At 45.5% G+C, this 22203-nt stretch overlaps 1 protein-coding gene across 1 annotated transcript in view; it reads left to right on the forward strand.

Moving 5' to 3' along the window:
• LOC114647653 (putative helicase MOV-10) overlaps window positions 1–22203 on the forward strand; it is a 160150-nt gene that overhangs the window by 82275 nt on the left and 55672 nt on the right. Inside the window, exons 12-14 of the mRNA XM_051924409.1 lie at window positions 10665–10826; window positions 10926–11029; window positions 17652–17749. Coding sequence (XP_051780369.1) covers window positions 10665–10826; window positions 10926–11029; window positions 17652–17749 — 364 coding nt within the window. The remainder of the gene's footprint in view (window positions 1–10664; window positions 10827–10925; window positions 11030–17651; window positions 17750–22203) is intronic.

The raw sequence follows: 22203 nt of genomic DNA on the forward strand, positions 1-22203 counted from the left end.
GTTTGATCATTCTGTTCTATTTTCTGTACTTACACACATACATTTTGTTCAATTACATCATTTTATGTTTTTACACTCCTCCCTTTTTGAACAAAATGATGTGGGCAATATAATTAAATTGAAATGGTTGATGAAGGGGAAGGGGGGGGGGGAAAGGGGATGGGGAGGAGAAAATGGAAGAAGCTATACGAGACATGTGCTCCTCATGTAGCATATATGCCCTTTCCATAGAGGCGGTAAAGTACTTAGATAGAGATCACCACCCATCCTTGGGTAGCATGAGAGGGTGCGGGTAACAGTCAACAGAAAAAGTATTTTTAAGATAGCCATTTCTTGCAATGTGATGCGTGGATCCAGGCAGGCAGTCCTTCAACTTTCACGGCATGTGGTGTGGATAGAAGAATTTGGAATGGTCCTCTCCACCTAGGCTGATGCCAGTGTTTCCTCCGAGTATCTCGAACCAGGATCCAGGTGCCCAAGGGAATTGGTAAATCCTTGGAAAGGGGGCTGGTCCTCCAGGCTTGATTAACCTGCTGGTGGATTTCCTTCAACGAGGTTCGCAAACCTGTAAGACTAGAGAGAAGATCATTGTCCACAGTATGCAAATTCACATTTCCTACAACCATGCCAACGGGCATGGGACGTCCGGTCAGAATCTCAAACGGCGATAGTCCCAGTTGTCGGTGTGTCCGTCCCCTTAGTCCCATTAAAGCTAAGGGTAGTGCATCCGGCCATGATAAATTAGTTTGTTCACAAATTTTTGCGAGTTTAGCTTTTAAAGTGCCATTGCATCGTTCTACGATGCCTCCGCTTTGGGGATGGTATTTACAATAATGGTGCACATTAATTTGGAGCCAGGTGGTTAATTCATTTATAACGGAGTTCACAAAATGAGTGCCATTATCTGTTTGTAACTTTTGAGGGATACCCCATCTTGGAATAATCTCTTTAATTAGTGCTTTAGCTACTGTTTTGGCATCGTTGTGTTTTGAAGGGAAAGCCTCTACCCATCGGGAGAACACATCGACAATCACAAGACAATATCGGTACCCTTTAGACGGGGTTAGTTCAATGAAATCCATTTGGAGGTGTTCAAACGGACCCATTGGATTAGGGGTAACGGCGGGACTTACCTGGGTACCTTTTCCCACATTAAACTTTTGACATATTGCACAGCGTCTGCAAAATTGCTCTGCATATGTAGAGAAACCTACAGCTTCCCAATGTTTTTCAACATCTCGAACCATGGCATCTCTACCTGCGTGATTGAGGCCATGGGCGATTTTTGCCATTCCTGGGAAAGAGGCTTTTGGGAGAAAAGGTTTGTTAGTGTGTTTGAGTCCAGACTCCATAAGAGAGGGACCCTTCTTTGGACCATTTTCTCCTTTCGATATCCGTGGCTGCACTCTGTAAAGAAATAATTTGATTATCAGGGTCCTGGTCATTTCTCTGTTGGAATAAAGAAATTGGTGTGTTATTATATGCAGCCTCTTTAGCAAAGTGGTCAGCTAATTCATTTCCTTTGCTAACAGGATCCTGTTTTCCTGTGTGAGCTTGACATTTAACAATCGCTAGCTTCGATGGTTTGGTTATGGCTTCTAAAAGGGATTCGATCAATTTCTGATGTTGGAATGGGTTTGCCAGTACTGGTCTTAAATCCCCTTAGTTTCCATAGTGCTCCATGATCATGGCAGACTCCAAAAGCATACCTGGAATCCGTATAAATTGTTACGATCTTCCCTTCGGACAGCTGACATGCTCGAGTGAGTGCTACGAGTTCAGCTGCTTGTGCACTCAAGCTTGATGAAATTCCATTTGCTTCCAGCAGGCGGTCCCCTTGGACCACTGCGTAACTGGTTGAGGGTGCTCCATTTTTCAATCGCAAGGAACATCCATCCACAAAAATCATTTCTCCAGTTTCTAAAGGTGTTTCCTGTAGATCTACTCTAGGTTTTACAACCTTTGCTATTTCGTCATGGCAATTATGTGGTTCTCCTTCGTTGTTAGTTGGGAGAAGAGTGGCTGGATTTAAAGTGGAGCATCTTTCAATTGTAACATTTGACAAAGTACAGAGTACATTCTGATAGTGTATTGCCCTAGCAGTAGTGAGATGTGAAGTTTTGGCTTGTACTAGGATAGAATGTACAGCGTGAGGCACTTTAACTGTTAGGGGGCTCATGAGAACTACATCCGTGCTTGCTAATACAGCTTCTGTTGTTGCAGCCACAGCACGAAGACACGGAGGAAGTGCTGCGGCCACTGGATCCAGTTTTTTAGAAAAATAAGCCACCGGTCTTTGTTTATCTCCATGTTGTTGCGTCGGTACTGCATTCATAAATCCCTGCTTTTCGTCCACGAACAAAGTGAATGGACGAGAATGATCAGGCAAACCTAGCGCGGGCGCAGATAGAAGAGCAGTTTTGAGGTTACAGAGAGCCTTCTCAGCCTGTTCATTCCATTGGACCTGGCCAGAAAGGGGGATGCCAGGAGTATTAGCCAATTGTTGCAACGGCTGTGCTCTTTCAGTAAAATTTAGAACCCACTGTCTGCAGTAGCCCAGAATACCTAAAACAGACATAACCTGTTGTTTTGTGACCGGTCTAGGAAGATTTTGGATGGCTGTAATGCGATCGCTAGAGAGAGCTCTTGTTCCATACGTAATGTCATGACCTAGATATTTTACAGTTGTTTTGATTAGCTGCAGCTTAACTTTAGAAACTTTATGGCCATTTTCCCCCAAAAACAGCAACAATTTCTGGGTATCTTTTGTACAATCATCTTCCGTAGCGCTACATATCATTATGTCATCTACATACTGTATCAATGTACTACCTCTTTCCGGCCAAAAGCCTTCTAAATTTTGGGCAAGAGCTTGTCCATAAACACAAGGGGCTTCAGTGTATCCCTGAGGCATGACGGTCCATGTCCAACGGCGGTACCCGCGTTTGACGAGATCGGAATGTACGGCGGAGATGCCAGCCTCTGCTTCGGGAGACAGAGGATATTGGGCACGGTGCGGGCGGAAGGAGGATTTCGGGTGGATCACCAGAGGCTCACAATGGGCTATCCTTCCATAATCATTCTTTCCCTGGGACCATAGTGAATCAGGGAGCATAGAGAGCCAAGAAGGGAAAGTGGTTTGCAATGAACAAGCAAAAGAGGAAGGACGGCACAAAGCGCGATGTACTAAAAAATCAGTTTGAAACACCACTTTAGTTATTAAACGGTCAGGAGTATCAAAAATACCCGGAGTAACTTGTAACCAGTCTGTTCTTTCAAGGCATTTTTCTACCCATGGTCCTATTTCCCCCCATTTAACAGTGCGTGATTTAGCTAAGGAAATATGAGGCACTGTGCCGCCAAGATAATATATGTGCTGTGAGCATGTAAGATGAACAGAAGCAGCTGCCTTTGTGGATGAAATAAAAACACAGGAGATGTGAAGGGTTTCGGGGCAAGTACCAGAAGTAAGGAAAGATTCTAGCCAGGGGGTGTCTACTTCTATAGGGAAGTATTGGGCAGTACAGTGTAAAATGTCAGGGGCCTGTAAATTGGGAAAGAGACAAGGGGAAAAAGAGTGTAGGGCTTTGAGGAGAATGGTGTGTGGGGAAATATCTAAAGTCCATGCTGCAAAAGAGGGTTTGGGGTAAGGGGTAATTTGACACAACAACTTGGGGGTAGAACAGAAAAAACCTTTGTCAGTCATAGAAATAGAAAGAGAAAGTTTTGTCATGAGATCTCTTCCTAAAAGGTTAACTGGACAGAGCTGATTCAAAAGAAAACGATGCAGTAAGGTATGTCCGCCAGGACGTGACTGGACTTGAAGAGGTTTTGATACTTGAAGAAGGTGAGGTTGTCCAGAAGCAGTAAGCACAGTAACAGTCTCGTTCGAGGCAGGGACCTTTGCCAGCGAGAGGGTAGATCGAGTGGCACCAGTGTCGATTAAGAAAATAGTCTCAGTGCCATCAACGAACAATGTCAGTAAAGGATCAGTCTCTGAATTATGGGTGAGCAAAGGTAGTTGAAAAGAGTGGCTGGAGGTCCCTGCGTTTTCCTATGGCCAGTATTGTTGGTCAGGGGTGTCAGAAAAAACAGGTGGAATAAGGGGAGGTGGGGGCTGTTGCTGTCTGTGAGGGCACTCCCGACGAAAATGTCCAGTTTCACCACAGGCGTAGCAAGAGAAGGAATTAGCATTGGAATTTAAGGGAGAGGGAATAAAAGGATTCTTATTGTGGTCAACAGGAGGAGCTCTAAAACCACCTCGTCCTCTTCCTCGTCCTCGTCCCCTTCCTCTAAAGCCATATCCTCGACCTTGGTCAGGAGCATTCCTGGTATAATAGTTCATCTGTGCTGCCAATAATTTGGCATGAGAGTCCGATTCCTTCTGCTTAGTTTGTTTTTCGGCATGTTCAGCATGTCGTTTGACTTCATCAAACGTGGCACTTTCCCACTCAATACAAGAAGTGCGGACCTTGTTTTGTATATCAAGGCGCAAACCGGAAACAAAAGGTGGAACTGCAGCTCGAGTGCGGTCATCAACATTTTTCAAGCCCGAGTGATTAGCCATAAGGTCTTGAATCCTATGTGCCCATTCATCAACCGTCTCGTCTCTCTTTTGTTTTGCAGCAGAAATAAGGGACCAGTCCGTTCCTTTTTTATATTTTTCTGCAATATTTTGTCTCAATGCCTCCCATTGTGGGTTAAATTCGCCTTCTCCACCTATCCCCTGTCCTCGAGTTAAAGCTGGGTTCCATACCCATGGAACGTCATTGCGGACACCCCTGCTAACAGTGGCCCATGTGGTCCCAAGCTTTTGACGAAGTACCTGGGTCCATTCAGCAGCGTTAGGCTTATACATGCTATCTAACTGATCAAGTTGTTCAACAAATTTTAGTCCTCCTACTTCCTTTGGATCTGGAAGTGCATTCACGACATCTTTTAGTTCTTGGATGTCCCAGGTCCGATTTATCATAACTGTTGTGGGATTTTGGGGGTCCGGCTGGATGGGCAGGGTTATAATGGGGATTGGGAACTTCTATTAAAGGGCAAGTAAGTGAAGGTGAAGGATCAGAAGAGAAAAAAGTTGGAGCTGGTTTGTGAGTGGAGGTTTGACTTCGAGTGCATTTGGAGACGGGGGTTTGTCTAGTACAGGGTGGGTCATCACGATGGGTAGAGGGGTCATAGTGATCTGTGCCTGGGGGATCATCAGGGGAAACTTCTGCTGGTTGTAGTGCAGGGGGGGCAGTCGGAATGGGGGATAGAGGAGGGGATAATGGAGGTGCCTGAGGTTGGTACTGAGGAGGGGAAAAAATAATAGGATAAAGGGGGTCTTTATTTGGATTATTCTTCCTTTTCCTCCCATCTGCCTGTGGTTCAGTGCCTATCTGAACTTTCTGTAATGTAATTAGTAATTCCTCTTTCTCCTTTTTAGCCTTTCCCTCATTTGCCCGCAACAATTCATTCTGTTTCTGTACTGCTTCTAAATTTCTGTCTTTTATTACTAATTCCCATCTATCGAACATATCCATTCGATACGGTCCACTATTATAACAACCCTGCTTATTCCTACACAGGATCTTCCTAGTTTCCTGTATTTCACTTACATCTCCTGTCCCCTCTATCGGCCAACGCCCACCACTCTGTCTATTCCATTTCTTACATGCCTTCTTGAAATCTAAACCTGTCTTCTTTTCTATAAATTTCCTAGGAGACCCATTTTTACGGGGCGTCTGTTGATCCTCCGAAAATAATTCTTCCAGCATTAATGATTTTGATCCCCCTGTGCGGCGATTAACAGGCTTACTGTTATAAGTTCCCATTATGTCCCCTTGCTCTCCCGGGTTCTGTATTTAATTTTCCAACTATATACTGATTCGCCTAATCCCTTGTACGTATGAATCAGCGAGGTATTAAGTGTGCCACTCACTGTTCCCTTACTGTTCCCTTCTTTTTCCCAAGGGGAGACACCTAACTATCGGTCCTGTCCCAGTTCCCAGGAGAACACGGTATTGTTGCTTATTCCGTATGTAGATTTATTTATTCCGTCCTAACAGCAATCCTGCAATCTGTGCTCTTTTTCGGTTTATATTTCCATACATATATATACCACCCCGTTACTCGTCCCGTTAGCCTGTCCGCTCACATCCCCGGATTCCAGCTCAGGTGACTTCGTGTCCGATTCGGTTCAGCAGAATACTACATCAATACGTCCAGCCGAGTCTAGGATATGGGTGAGGCCAGTATCCTTTCGTCAGACCTTTCGTATGCGTCAAACTGCTTGGGTCAAGTCTCCATCACCTTAAGCAACCCGTTGAGATATGAGTATGACTAGACGGTCAACAGGAAACTCGCCCTCCCGTAATTTAGAAAATAAAAAATGTTCGGAAATCCCCCGGTGCTTACCCCAGCCTGGAAGTGTGCAAGCTCTGTCTGGAAATCCGTTCAGTCACCGTGGATGTAGCAAAGAGGAGACCAGGGGCTCCTCACGCAAGAACTGTTTCAGGACAGGGCAGTCCTAACTTTTGCCGGAGCTGCATGCTCTGCTGCCGGAGCTCAAGTTGACGGCAGTCCGCTGGTAAGACGGATCACTGAAATGGTCTCGCTGGAGGAGTCGACCGGCCGTCTCTTGCCCCACGTCCGGGCGCCAAAAACTGTGGACACTTTTTGTGACTGAAGACAGAGAAGAAAATTAAAATTAGTCAAAACCTTTTATTGATACATACCAGACAAGGGTAAAATGACAGAGAAACACAGTCCTAGGACACCGCACTTCATCTGCCTCGAGCGCAGATATCCTTGCTCTTTTATACCTTTCTAATCTCCTGATCGTTGACCACGTAAGCAATAAAAATAGCGTCCTGACTCATTTTGTATTTTTCCAATTTGTAAAGTCATTACCCTAAAGGTATATTTTCTTGTCACACACATCATTAAAAGAAAACTTCCAGAAAGTATACATGCTTTTTGTCACGTACGCAAAACACAAACAAGTTTGATCATTCTGTCCTATTTTCTGTACACACATACATTTTGTTCAATTACATCATTTTATGTTTTTACACATGGACGCAGGTACACGGCGATGGGACCATGAGACGTACTGCACAGGCGCGTACAGCGCGCATCTCATAAACCGCACGTGAAGTCATATCCACTGCGCACGAAGGAGTCACGGCCCAAAAACGAAAGAGCTCAACTGACGTGAATGAGAAATGAAGCAACAACGCGCCCATGGCTAACGACTACCGACACAGCCCAGATTCAAACGGAAGAGGCTATGGAGGCCCCACGGGTCCATAAAGTACGGAAGGCGCATGCGCCATATTGTGAGTGGCACTACTGCGGAGTGAAGGCACAGGCGTCACCGCCATATTGTGAGTGGCACTACTGCGGAGTGAAGGCACAGGCGTCACCGCCATATTGTGAGTGGCACTACTGCGGTGTGAAGTTAGGAATAATGTGCTGCTTGGGATAGTATGTACAAACCGCTGAACGCTTTACACCAAATTCAAACACAATACAGCTGAACGATACAAACACGAGCCCACCTGGATAAGATCAATGAACGCAGGCGCCTACAACGCGCGTCTGAAACTGCGGAAGCAAAGCAGGCACGGGTTCAAAACGAACGAGCTCGACTGACGGATATACAAACACAGGCCTGGCTGGATAAAATCAATGAATGCAGGCGCCTGCAACGCGTGTCTGAAATGCCGCGGGTAAAGCGGGCACGGCTCCAAAACGAACGAGCTCGACTAATGTATTTCAGGATACCCAATGACGGGGGTAGGCGAGCAAAGCGAGCAGGGGGTGAAGCCCCCTTGTAGAAAGTAGAAAACATATAAAGTGGAATGCTGTAATTTGAACATTAAAACATCCCTCTCACACTAGGGGGCTTCACCTCCTACTCACTTCACTTGCCAACCCTCTCACTACACGTAGCCAGCCACTTGACGTCTCTGCCACTCGCGTTTGTGGATTTCACTTTCACCAAACAACAAATCTTTTAATTCTCGCAGATACGCTCTTCATTGGGAAGAAACACTACTGATGGCAACACGAATTAGACAATCTGCAAGTCTCCGAGTTAAAGTTTAAAGCCTTACAATATATTCGATCTCTTTTCGCTATTCCACTATTTCACCGAGTAATAATTTCCATTTGTTTGCGCTAATGTGATCTTTACTATTCTTTTTTTTTTGAGACTTTCGAATTTTCGTACTTTCATTATCTTTACCCTGCTCTGCATGCGTATCGCGCCAGTGTTTTTGAACTTCTTTATGAAGTTCTACTTTGTCTTTTATTTCTGACCCCGATTGGACCTGCGAGGTTTTCATTTCCAATTGGTCCAGGCTGATTATTACTTTCCTAATTTTCTGAATTTTTTGCATTCTTTTCTCTCCCACGCTTTTGGGTCTCTTTTTGACGTGCTGCTCTGTCTTCTTCGCTTAGTCGTTGATGTGTCATCTAGAACATATACAGTTATTGTCCAGATAAAATCTATATTACTAAACCACAGTTTAATTTATGCATGGACGGCGGACGCACCGACGCGCATGCGCATTGCGCCGCAGCGCCCCAGAGTCAAACCCAGCGGCTTCCCAGAGTCGGTAGGTGGCGCCCGAACAACACAACCTGTGAGCTCAACGATTTGTAATACAAAACCGAGCCCGTAGTTCCCAGAGTCAGTGCGTGGCGCCCAAACACCACAACCTGTAAACTACACCTGCTCTAATCCACTGTGCCAGCAGTCAGTGTGTGTAAGTTGGAGTATGCTTCCTAACAGTAAACGACTTCTACCTAACGACACAGCCACAGAACAACAAAGACGAGACCGCATGGATAAAAACAATACACGGTGGCTCCTACGACGAGCTTCAGACACACCAGAAGCAAACACGTCACGGCTCCACAATGAAAGAGCTCAACTAACGGAAATACAAAACGAGCCCGTATGAATAAACACAATGAACGAATGCGCCCACAACGCACTTCTGACACAGCACAGGCAAAGGAGTCACGGCTCCAAATGGAAGGAACTCAACGATTAGTAATACAAACATGAACCCGTATGGCTACGACCTGTAAACGAGCCCATATGGATAAAAACAATGAACGAAGGCGCCCACACAAAGAAACCGCTTTAGTACAAATATGTTTTTTAATTAAATGAAAACTTTACCATGGCTACGACACTGTGAACTAAACCTCGGGTAAAGCGTGCACGCCAGGTTGTACGGCCGCCCGAACGCGACCGCCCACACCACCGCATATACCACGTTCGTTTAGTAATGTAGCCCTCCATGCCCAGATCCGCCGCCATGGTCACTTCAGCACGCGAATCCGCTGCCGTCAGCAACCGACTTGTCGCTGACGACACAGCCATAGAAAAACAAAAACGAGACTGCATGGATAAAAACAATAAACAAAGGCGCCTACAACTGAGTCACAGCTCCAAAAAGAAACCACTTTAGTACAAATATGTTTAATTTAAATAAATGAACTTTCCCAGGACGCACCCACCCTCCATGATATTTTATCCCTCCAAGTATCGGAGGGAACAGAAAGTGATTGCCATTCTTGGATTTGCGATTCTTTTGAAAATCGCGGGCTTGCTGGTTTATAAGAGTTGAGAGTGCAGGAAGTGTGTCTGCCAAAAGCATTTACACAACTGAGAGGTTAGATGACTGGGACGTGCTTCCAAAGGTAAGTATGACGTGACTTGAAAAAATCTCATGGTAAAAGTCTCCGTCTCACGGGCCTTCATTCCAAAAAGTCTCTTAGGAAAGTCACGTCTCCTCCCAAGATTTTTTTTATAATAATATATATATTGTGAAATATAGACAGACTGACAACAGAGGCACAGATAAAAATGAACAAAAATATTTTATTTTGTCTTCAGCTGTGCAACACGTCTTCCCTGTGTCCCACAGGCTCTACACAGTCCCAAAATCACACTCTCTTCTTCTTCTTCTTCCTCCACTCCTCCCGGGCAGCTTTGCCCTCCTCCTCCCAAACTCAGGTTCCCGGAGCGGTGGCTGCTGGCCCCTTTTATAGTTCACTCGGAAGTACTTCAGGTGCTTGACCACCTGCCTCTGATTGCACCTCCAGGTGTAGCTGAACTACGGCCCAGACGGGCCCAGGAACCCCTGCAGCGCCTCCTGGTGGCCACCATGGATGCCAACAGGGCTGTGGAGGACTCCATCTCCCATGGAGCCCTGCTTGTATCTGAGGCACCACAGTCACTTGGGTGGCTGCCACCAAGTGGTCCGGGGGAGGTACTGCGCAGCCATGCTTGCTCCCCAGAACCATATAGACAAAGGGTCCATCACAATATATACACACACTAGGGGGCTTTACTCGGCCACTACCCACCCAGAGGGGTGCTATGCGCCAGCCACTTTGCATCTCTGCCGCTCATGTTGTGAAGGGGGGTGGGGGGGGGGACCTGAATGCATGCTAAGGAGATGCGGTCGGATCAGCAAATAATTTAACGAAGAAAGTAAAAGTTAAAAGTAAAAAAGAAAATAAAATGGGTACAACATGGTAAAGTATATTAAGGAAATAACGGAAAATTACTTAAAAAAAATCCCACAAACACCTCCCCAATCTGGGGTGTCTGAGGCTCAGAGTGTCATCTTATTATCCTGTGTCCTCCATTCCAGGTGGTGAAATGGCTGCCAGGTTCCCACATTCTGGCCTGCGCCCCATCCAACAGTGCGTCGGACCTCCTGTGTGAGCGGCTCCTGAAACACATTGATACGCGGGAGATCTACAGGATGAACGCCAGAAGCAGGGACCCTAAGACGATCCCTGCTGTCATCAGGGTGAGTCACACGACTTTTCTGAAGTTTTTTTCTTGATTTCTTTCTTTTTTTTTTTTTTTATCCCATGACACTTCCTTTCTCTTCCGTCCTCATTTTCAGCCCTGTTGTAACTGGGATGACAGCCAGGAGTGTTACATGTATCCTTACAAGGAGGAGCTGATGTGCTTCAGGGTCATTATCACCACCTTGCTAACTGCGGGCAGGTAGGACCCCCTCCTTGCTTACTCTTAACCCTTTAAAGTCCACCTCATTTTTGTCCATTTTCTGCTATTTTGATTTAACTGGCCATAACTTCATCATCCTTCATTCAAAATTCATGCTCTGCCCCTCAAAATAAAGACATTTCTCGATCTGAATTTTTACAGCTGAAGAATTAGTTATGTTGTTCACGTATGTTAAGAGCAGAATGATTTGCAAAAATTAGTAACTTTTTTTCCCCTCTTTTTTTAACCAAAAATGTGAACTTTGAATGTTGTTCTTATTTCCATAGGCGTTAGAGTGAGCTTCCAATTACAATAAAAATGTTGCTGAATGTGTCAGGAGCACCCAGGAAAATAATGTTATGAAGTATCTATCTAGATATACGAGGGACAGTCAAAAAATTTCCGGAATTGTGAAATAGCGAGAGAGTGAGAGATCAGATTGGCACGCACATTGTTGTGGAGGGGAGCGCAGCACGTCTGTAGACCAGTCACAACAGGTCTGGATTGGTTTCAGCGTGTAGTGTTGTTTTAATTACCGTTTGAGTTAGACGTGCGCTAAGTCATTTGGCACAGTATCACAGTTTGAACAACACGCTAACATCAAGTTCACATGAAAATTTTGGAAATCCACTTCAGATACACTGGCGGCACTGCAGGAAATTTATGGTGCTGATACAAGAAAGAAAACCGCAGTTTACTGACTTTTCTGAAACAGATCTCCAGCGACAAACATGCAAAATTCGATCTGATCGGTGGTCAGCAGCCTCGAAACAAACTTCGCGCAGACACGTCTCATTTTAAAATCTTCGGTCAGAATCGCATGAATTGATCCGTGGGAGATACCAACTTGTTGCTCTAACTCTGAACCAGTCGTCGCACTTTTTCAATCATTTCTTCTTTTCTGAACGTTGAAGGCCTCCCGCTATGCGGTCAAATCTCCAACATCTCAAAAAATGCGACATTTTAATTAAATCATAATTATATAAACATTGTCACAAGAATAGACAGAAGAAATCAAAAAGTTTTTGGGCAGTCACCCATATATTATGCCCTGCCTGCAAAAATGGGTTTGTTTTAGATGAGTAGTATTCAGGTTCAAGTCCAAAACAGAACTGAAGACATGTGGCACAGTTGGCAGCTTTACTGGAAGTGATTTCATCACGCTGGGGCAGGAAGTTATGTCATTACAGGTGCTGGAACCAGAAGTGACAACATCACGCCTCATAGAAACCCCACTAACCGACACCCTCTCCCAACGGAACCGGCTGTGATGTCATCATGGCAGGAAGTGACATCATCACAGGATCCGGAACCCTGTGGGGTTGGTCTGCAGAGGATTGAGAGAAAAAGTCCGTGCGCGTCGCCACCCCCTGGTCAGGCATGGAATCGTCATTATTCTGACCCTTTAGCTGCCTCCCATGCGCATGTGCGTGACAACATGTATAACCTAAACATATAAGTATATGTAAATCTCTCTTATAATTAAAAAATCCTGGGACAAGATGAGACTTTTTAGCCTGGGAAGAGACGTGACTTTGTCAGACAGACACTTTCATGTCCCATGAGACGAGACTTTGTTGCATGAGATTTAACCACGCCTGGGGCCGGAAATAAAAGACAAAGAGTAGATGACAAAGTAGAACTAATATAATAAACATATTTTGCTGCATTTCATCTTTAAAATAATATTGTCATCATATGTAAATATGCGCTTTATAAAGTGGCTCAGGTTGTGCAATATTATAACTGTATCGCAAGTTTACAGTGAGGTGATTCTACTAATAGGTACAAACAGTTCTGCAAGGAGCACTTGACTGGACTGATTGAGTGCATTTATAGTTCTTGGGATGAAACTGTTTGTGAACCGTGAACAGAAAAGGCTCTGAAGTGTTTGTCAGATGAGAGCAGTTCAAATAGCGAATGGCTGAGGCAGCATGTGCTTGTGTCTGTATACCGATAATTCTCTTTCCGATCAGCTGCTGTACAGCTGTGATTCACACTCAGATACAGTGATATAAATACTCCAAGTGGTGCAGTGAGAGTAATATGGAAAAAGATGATCCGCTGTGGCAACCCCTAACGGGAGCAGCTGAAAGAAGAAGAAGAAGGTGCAGTGAGACTAACAACGCTAAAGCAGCTATTGTATTTAGAATAGTTTGACCATTCTGTGGACCATTATATTGTTACTGGTTAATTACAATCAGATGCCTTAAACTAATAAACAATATGCGGTTAATTTCAGTGTAATTATAAAGCCGCATCAGGGATGTGGATCTGAAAAAGAAAGGGAAACCACACAGGAACAGTAGCACTACTTTTGACGCTGGGTGCCGCCAGTTTGCAAAACCAAGCACAGAACTTGCATACAGCAGGGTATGAGCTACTGTGGAAATGTGAGTGGCTTTACCCCAAGTTTAGGTTGTATACATCGCGATTTGAACGTGGAAACGTTCTTACGCAATATTTTTGTGCATACGCACTGTTTATACATGAGGCCCCTGGTGTTTCTGCTGTTTCTCTAAAGCAGCAGTGGGCAGTGCCAGTCCTGGAGGGCCGCAGTGGCTACAGGTTTTCATTCCAACCCAATTGCTTAATTACAAACCAATCTCTTGTCCCAGACCTTATTTAATTTTCTGGCTTGTTAGCCTGCAATGTAAGGATCTTGTATCGTAGATTTTTTTTTCCTTTACCAAGGATGTCATCCAAATGTTTTGAAGCCTAAAATGGATAATTTTCAGTCTGTCACATTTTGTGTTTTAGTGTTTTACAAGGGGGCCCTGCCCCCTGCTCGCTTCACTCGCCTACCCCCGGGGTTGGGTAACCCGAAATACATTGATGGATGTATGAGATATATCGAATTGTAAAGGTGTAGATGACGAACAAAGGAAGTAAAGAACCCATAGCATGGCACATTAGAAGGATCTATTGGAATACTTCTTTATACACAACATTTGTAGTAAAATCGTTGATAAAGTGCATGAACTATTGTAGGATCTATTGTAGTCAATAATGTTTTTACTTTCGGGTACATTGTTAGTTAGAAACATCCGTAGATATTCAGGATATTCATCTAAAGGAGGCAGTCTAACCTGACCCCTTTGACAACAACGTGTAAACTCATTAGTTGTATTGCCAGTTGTTTCTTCAGGGAAGGTAAGTGAATGACAATGACAGCAAATGATATTCATTAATCCTAATGAGTGTTCATTAATAGATAGATAGATAGATAGATAGATAGATAGATAGATAGATAGATAGATAGATACTTTATTAATCCCAATGGGAAATTCACATTTTTCAGCAGCAGCATACTGATACAATAAATAATATTAAATTAAAGAATGATAATAATGCAGGTGAAAAACAGACAATAACTTTGTATAATGTTAAATGTTAACGTTTACCCCCCCGGATGGAATTAAAGAGTCACATAGTGTGGGGGAGAAACGATCTCCTCAATCTGTCAGTGGAGCAGGACAGTGACAGCAGTCTGTCTCTGAAGCTGCTCTTCTGTCTGGAGATGATCCTGTTCAGTGGATGCAGTGGATTCTCCATAATTGATAGGAGCCTGCTGAGCGCCCTTCGCTCTGCCACAGATGTCAAACTGTCCAGCTCTATGCCAACAATAGAGCCTGCCTTCCTCACCAGTTTGTCCAGGCGTGAGGCGTCCTTCCTCTTAATGCTGCCTCCCCAGCACACCACTGCGTAGAAGAGGGCGCTCGCCACAACTGTCTGATAGAACATCTGCAGCATCTTATTGCAGATGTTGAAGGACGCCAGCCTTCTAAGGTAGTATAACCGGCTCTGTCCTTTCTTGCACAGCGCATCAGTATTGGCAGTCCAGTCTAATTTATCATCCAGCTGCACTCCTAGGTATTTATAGGTCTGCACCATCTGCACACAGTCACCTCTGATGATCACGGTGTCTATGAGGGGTCTGGGCCTCCTAAAATCCACCACCAGCTCTTTGGTTTTGCTGGTGTTCAGGTGTAGGTGGTTTGAGTCGCACCATTTAACAAAGTCATTGATTAGGTCCCTATACTCCTCCTCCAGCCCACTCCTGATGCAGCCCATGATAGCAGTGTCATCAGCGAACTTTTGCACATGGCAGGACTCCGAGTTGTATTGGAAGTCCGATGTATATAGGCTGAACAGGACCGGAGAAAGCACAGTCCCCTGCGGTGCTCCTGTGTTGCTGACCACAATGTCAGACGTGCAGTTCCCAAGACGCACATACTGAGGTCTGTCTTTAAGAGAGTCCACGATCCATGCCACCAGGTATGAATCTACTCCCATCTCTGTCAGCTTGTCCCTAAGGAGCAGAGGTTGGATTGTGTTGAAGGCACTAGAGAAGTCTAGAAACATAATTCTTACAGCACCACTACCTCTGTCCAAGTGAGAGAGGGATCAGTGTAGCATATAGATGATGGCATCCTCCGCTCCCACCTTCTTATGATATGCAAACTGCAGAGGGTCAAGGGCGTGTTGAACCTGTGGCCTAAGGTGGTGAAGCAGCAGCCTCTCCATGGTCTTCATCACATGTGATGTCAGAGCAACAGGCCGAAAGTCATTCAGCTCACTAGGACGTGATACCTTTGGGATTGGGGTGATACAAGATGTTTTCCAAAGCCTCGGGACTCTCCCCTGTTCCAGGCTCAGGTTGAAGATGCGCTGTAGAGGGCCCCCCAGCTCCGATGCACAGACCGATGCACAGACCTTCAGCAGTCGTGGCGATACTCCATCTGGACCCGCTGCTTTGCTGGCACGAAGTCTCCTCAGCTCTCTGCTCACTTGCGCTGTTGTAATTATGGGTGGGGATGTCTTTCCTATGCTGGTATCAGCAGAAGGATGTGTGGAGGGTGCAGTACTCCGAGGTGAGAGTGAGAGTGGGTTAGGGTGGTCAAACCTGTTAAAGAAGTTAATAGTAGACGCACTTAAAACTAAAAAGCCCTCAACCTGGGTGGGACGCTACAATACTTTTGAATTTTACTGCTTTCATATTGTGTACCTTTCTCTGCATGTGTATCTTCAGAGCTCAATTTGTCCTGGTATTTTTTCAATTACACCTGGTTCTGATGATTAATCACCTTTTGTTATATGCTTTCTATGCGCGGAGAGCACATGATCTGTGTACCATGTGCTTTTAATTTACAATATAAATTTTTTTTTGATCGGTGTGCTCTTATATATTCCGTACTTAATCTTTGTGGACCTTTGCGGACCCCGTAGTGTCTTAACCCGTGCCTGCTTTGCTTCCGTAGTTTCTGACGCTTTACACCAAATTCAAACACGATGCAGCTCAACGATACACACACGAGCCCACCTGGATAAGATCAATGAATGCAGGCACCTACAACGCACGTCTGAAGCTGCGGAAGCAACGCAGGCACGGGTTAAGACACTACGGGGTCGGCAAAGGTCCACATATATATTCCGTACTATCTTTGTGGACCTTTGCTAATAAGGAGCCATTAAAGGGGGAATGCAGCTGTTTAAGACTGAAACAAGCAATTAAGGGTGGGGAACCTTAACAAACAAGACCACTAAAATGATGCATCAAAATGTCACTTGAGCAATAAGGGCTTCATCAGCAATAATGGACTTCTCATAAAGAAACATAAAGAAACTGGGTGGGAACAAAAACCTGCGGCCACTGCGGCCCTCCAAGAGTTTGATATCCGTGGTCTAAGTGCACGTGTTCTTCATTGGTGGGCTAGATAAACGAAGGGACACCTAATGGAGGTCCTGCAAAAGGATTTTAATGGATTTTAAGTATTTGTAATTCTCCCTTTTTATGCATTGTGCTTTATAAACATTCATTTATTAAATATTTACTGATGGGGGGGTGCGGTGGTAGCGCTGCTGCCTCGCAGTAAGGAGACCCGTCTGGGTTCGCTTCCCGGGTCCTCCCTGTGTGGAGTTTGCATGTTCTCCCCGTGTCTAATTCTAAATTGTCCTTAGTGTGTGTTTGGTGTGTGTGTGTGTGTGTGTGCGTGTGCGTGTGTGTGCCCTGCGGTGGGCTGGCACCCTGCCCAGGGTTTGTTCTGGCCTTACGCCCTGTGTTGGCTGGGATTGGCTCCAGCAGACCCTGTGACCCTGTGTTTGGATTCAGCAGGTTGGAGAATGACTGACTGACCGACCGACTTTGGACACCTTAAAATAGTGTTGTTGTTGTGCCTCACTCACTGCTGGTCCATCTCAGGTACAGACTACTAGGGGCTCAAAAGAATAATTAGGTGTCAATAACACATCCTGGCACGGTGACCCTGATAGTTATTATAATCCGAATGTACACATATACTGAATTCTCATATGTCGATGACACATAGCGGTGACTCCTCGTTACCAGTGCCATTCTGTCATACCCAGTGCTGGCGGTTCTACTTTTTGCTATTCAGGCCCGAAGTGTTCAGTATGCATAAGAATTCCATTGCTGGCATAGCTGAGCAATTGAAGTGCACCGGATCCATGAGAGTGTGGCAGAGATGAGGCATGCTGGATGTTTGCACACTACTATGGTATCTCACGCCCATACGGTTTTATTCGGGTTGAACTGTGGTTTAGGATGCAGCCAATCAGTGTGTTAAGATCACTCAAGAATGCAATCTGTCTCTTTTAATAGGCTGGTATCAGGTGGCATTCCCGCTGGGCACTTCACACACATTTTCATCGATGAAGCTGGACACGCCGTCGAGTCTGAATGCATAGTTCCAGTTGCAGGTGAGGGATGATGGGAGTGACCCGCCTTCAGATAACAAACAAACAGCTACGTGTTGAGTAACTCTTACTAAGTAACCCAGACTTGGAAGAAGCTGCTTTTCGTAGCTTATGTGAGGAATCCTGCGGTACGCTGTGTTACTGATCTGAGGGTCATCACAAACCGGTAACGTTTCTTCCGCAGGGTAAATTATTGGTTCATTTTCCGGCTAGGTTCCCAAAGTCATTCTGCAATACATAGGAGATTCCCTGGGAAAGGAGAAAGCACTGTCCATCCAAACGTGGATCCGTCACCCCTTGTCCTAGCAGGTGTTTTTGGTATGGGCCATTCCTGGTTAAAGACGGTGAACAAGGCTCCCTTAGAGTTATCGGTCTGTTTGCTCTTTCTTCAGCCTCCCCTGTGGCTTTGTGGGCTTTGGATTTGGGTTAGGCCCTAGGGACCTCATGCTTGATCCTTGTTCTCCAGGCTGCCCTGGCCCTATAAGGCTTTGAGCTACGATAGGTTCTGGGAAGTAGCTTCCTTGCCTCTAAACTCTTGTGTGCTGTTGCTTTACTATGTGGGCCGTATCTGGGTACAGAGAGTGCATAGGATCCTTAGAGTTATCGGCTAGTTGGCTCTCCAGCCTCCTCTTTGGCCTTTGTGGGCTTTGAGCTGTGGCATGGGACTGGCCACAGAGTCACCGGCCCTCGTCATCCAGACTCTCCAGTGAGGCTTAGTCCTGGCCGTGGAGTCATTTAGCCTTTATAATCCAGGCCTGCCACTGGGGTTTGGTCCTGGCCACAGAGTCACTGACCCTTGTCATCCAAGTTCCCCTAGTTCCCTGTAGGCTTTGAGTAAGGTTAAGGACTGGGAAGTTGCCTCTTGGCCTCTAAACTACGAGGGCTTCTTCTTTGGCCTTGTCCCCTTCTTATGTGGGCCATATCTGGGTACAGATAGTGGATAAGGTCCTTGGAGTTATTGGTTTGTTGGCTCTCCAGCCTCCCTTTAGGCCTTGTGGGCTTTGAGCTGCGGTATGGGTCTGGCCACGGAGCCACCAGCCCTCACCATCCAGGTTTGCTGCTGGGGTCTGGCACTGGTCATTTTCCGGTTAGAGAAGCCAGAGCAGAATTCAGCACAAGGAACCAGCCTCAGATGGTGTTCCAGAGTCTTGCTACATCTCCTGACTCACACACACACACCCTTAACTCTTAGCTGGCCAGATTGGAGTCACCAGTCAAGCTCACCTGACCGTTCTTTGGGAATCGGACTTCCCAAAAGGAATTCACATTGGCAGAGTGAGAATGTCCAGAGTCCACCTAGAGTGAGCAGCCTGGGATTTTAATTTTGGCGCAGCCCTAATCACTGGGCCAGCTCACTTGGGTGACCTGCATGTCTTCTCACACCACATCCATAAACCTTCTCTTAGGCCTTCCTCTTTTCCTCTTCCCTGGCAGATCTATCCTTAGCATCCTTCTCCCAATATACCCAGCAACTCTCCTCTGCAAATGTCCAAACCAACACAATCTCGCCTCTCTGACTTTGTCTCCCAACTGTCCAACCTGAGCCGACCCTCTGATGTACTTATTTCTAATCCTGTCCATTGTGAAGCCACCAGTGTTCATACAGCCTCCCTAACCCGGACACACACAGGCAAGACACAGGTTCAAACTCAACACCCGGTTTATTTATAGTTTTAAAGTGTGCACAAATGATAATAGTAATAATAATTCTTTGCATTTATATAGCGCTTTTCTCACTACTCAAAGTGCTCAGCAATTGCAGGTTAAGGGCCTTGCTACAAATCACCAACACTGCAACACACAGTCCAGTCCATCCGCCTCCATTCCTTCTCAGGCTGTGTCCTGGAACCCCTGCAGATTTTATTTATTTATTTATTTATTTTTTGTTTTTTCTGTCCCCCTTGGCCATCGGACCTTACTTTTTTTCTATGTTAACTAATGTCTTATTTTAATTTCTTATTTTGTCTTTTATTTTTATTTTATTTTCTTCATTATGTAAAGCACTTTGAGCTACTTTTTTGTATGAAAATGTGCTATATAAATAAATGTTGTTGTTCTTCCTCCCGACTCTGGCCATTCAATGGAGTGAAGCGGTGGCTCTTATTCAGGTCCTGGGAGTGTTCCAGGTGGCTCATCAGTATTACCTGGAATCACTCCCAGGTGCGCTGGAGGTCCTCTATAGGGCTCTGTAGCTCCCCCGGCGACCCCCATGAAACGCAACAGGGCTTCACCAAACTCCAGCTCCTGACATGCCCTGCGGGAATCTGCCCTCTAGTGTCCCAGAGGAGGTATATCCTCACCAATGCACTCTCCCCTAGTACTTCCACTCTGTTGGCATCCCGGGCCGTGGCCGCCCATCATATCATCCTCGTCACACCCAATGCAAATCTTAGCATCTTTAACTCTGCCACCTCCAGCTCTGTCTCCTGTGCCACCGTCTCCAGCCCATATAACATAGCTGGTCTCACTACCGTCCTGTAGACCTTCCCTTTCACTCTTGCTGATACCCGTCTGTCACAAATTACACCTGACACTCTTCTCCACCCATTCCACCCTGCCAGCACTCTTTTTCACCTCTCTTCCATAATCTCCATTACTCTGTACTGTTGATCCCAAGTATTTAAACTCATCCACCTTCAGAAACTCTACTCCCTGCATCCTCACCATTCCACTGACCTCCCTCTCATTTACACACATGTATTCTGTCTTGGTGGTCCTACTGACCTTCATTCCTCTCCTCTCTAGAGCATATCTCCACCTGTCCAGTGTCTCCTCAACCTGCTCCCTACTATCGCTACAGATCACAATGTCATCAGCAAACATCATCGTCCACGGGGACTCCTGTCTAATTTCGTCTGTCAACCTGTCCATCACCATTGCAAATAAGAAAGGGCTCACAGCCGATCCCTGATGTAATCCCACCTCCATGACTCCTACCACAGACCTCACCACAGTCACACTTCCCTCGTACATATCCTGTACAACTCTTACGTACTTCTCTGCCACTCCCGACTTCCTCATACAATACCGCAACTCCTCTCGAGCTGTCATATGCTTTTTCCAGGTCCACAAAGATGCAATGCAACTCCTTCTGGCCTTCTCTAAACTTCTCCTTCAACATCCTCATAGCAAACATTGCATCTGTGGTGCTCTTTCTTGGCATGAAACCACACTGCTGCTCACTAATCATCACCTCATCTTCTTAACTGAGCTTCCACTACTATTTCCCATACCTTCATGGTGTGGCTCATCAATTTTATCCCCCTGTAGTTACTGCAGTCCTGCACATCTCCCTTATTCTTAAATATCGGCACCAGTACACTTCTTCTCCACTCCTCAGGCATCCTCTCACTTTCCAAGATTACATTAAACAATCTGGTTAAAAACTCCACTGCCATCTCTCCTAAACACCTCCATGCTTCCACAGGTATGTCATCTGGACCAACGGCCTTTCCATTTTTCATTCTCCTCATAGCTGTCCTTACTTCCTCCTTGCTAATCTGTTGCACTTCCTGATTCACTATCTCCACATCATCCAACCTCTTATCTCTCTCTCATTCTCTTCATTCATCAGCCTCTCAAAGTACTCTTTCCATCTCCTCAGCACCCTCTCTTCGCTTCATCTTCCAGGTCTAATTTGTGTTTGTCTTTCTAATGGTAGACTCATGTTTTTTGACATCAACTGTGGCAAGAGCTGCCCGGAGGTCCCATGATACAATTCTGGGGCTCTTAGGGACTTCCTTCACCATCTTATATTCTGCTCTTGGTCTGATCTTGCTGGGGACAACTTGGCTTGGACAAGTTGGTATTTGTTTGAAATCTTGTAGACAGCCATTTGGACTTTGGAATGGTTGATTTCCAATTGTTTGTAGAGATCTTTTTAAATCCCTTCTAAGATTCATAACTATTTGGAGAAGGTCATGCTCAGATGGGGTTTTGGGGGTGAGGGGTAATTTGGACACAGACCTGCCCAGGATTTGAACCCAGAACTCTGCAGCTGTGAGGTAACAGTGGTAACCAATCCATCACCATCCATCCCCTCACCTTCTGTATTACAGGATCCTATTGCACTATTGATCCTATTCTACTTCTCTATTGCAAGATCCTAGGAAAGAGGACTATGGGTGGTTGGTGGGATTGGCAGATCCAGAGATGGGGGGAGTAACCTATCCCAGTAGAGACAGGAACCAAATGTGGTCATTACACCTCTTCAGTCACACCGGCCTAAGGTTGAATCTCCAGTCAACCCACCATATGCATCTTTGGAATGTAGTTGGGGGTCCCAGTTCCACGTTCCACCTTTCATACCCCTGTTTAGATATAAATCCTGTAGAGTGAGTGTAAATCTTGAGAAGCTGGGTTGTATACATGCAAATGTAGAGAAGTGATTTAAATACACCATTCTTAGATCTCTGGTGGGGTTCTTCAAAATGTCTTTCTATTGTTATCTCTCAGGA

This window comes from Erpetoichthys calabaricus, chromosome 3, assembly GCF_900747795.2.
Source record: "Erpetoichthys calabaricus chromosome 3, fErpCal1.3, whole genome shotgun sequence".
NCBI lineage: Eukaryota > Metazoa > Chordata > Cladistia > Polypteriformes > Polypteridae > Erpetoichthys > Erpetoichthys calabaricus.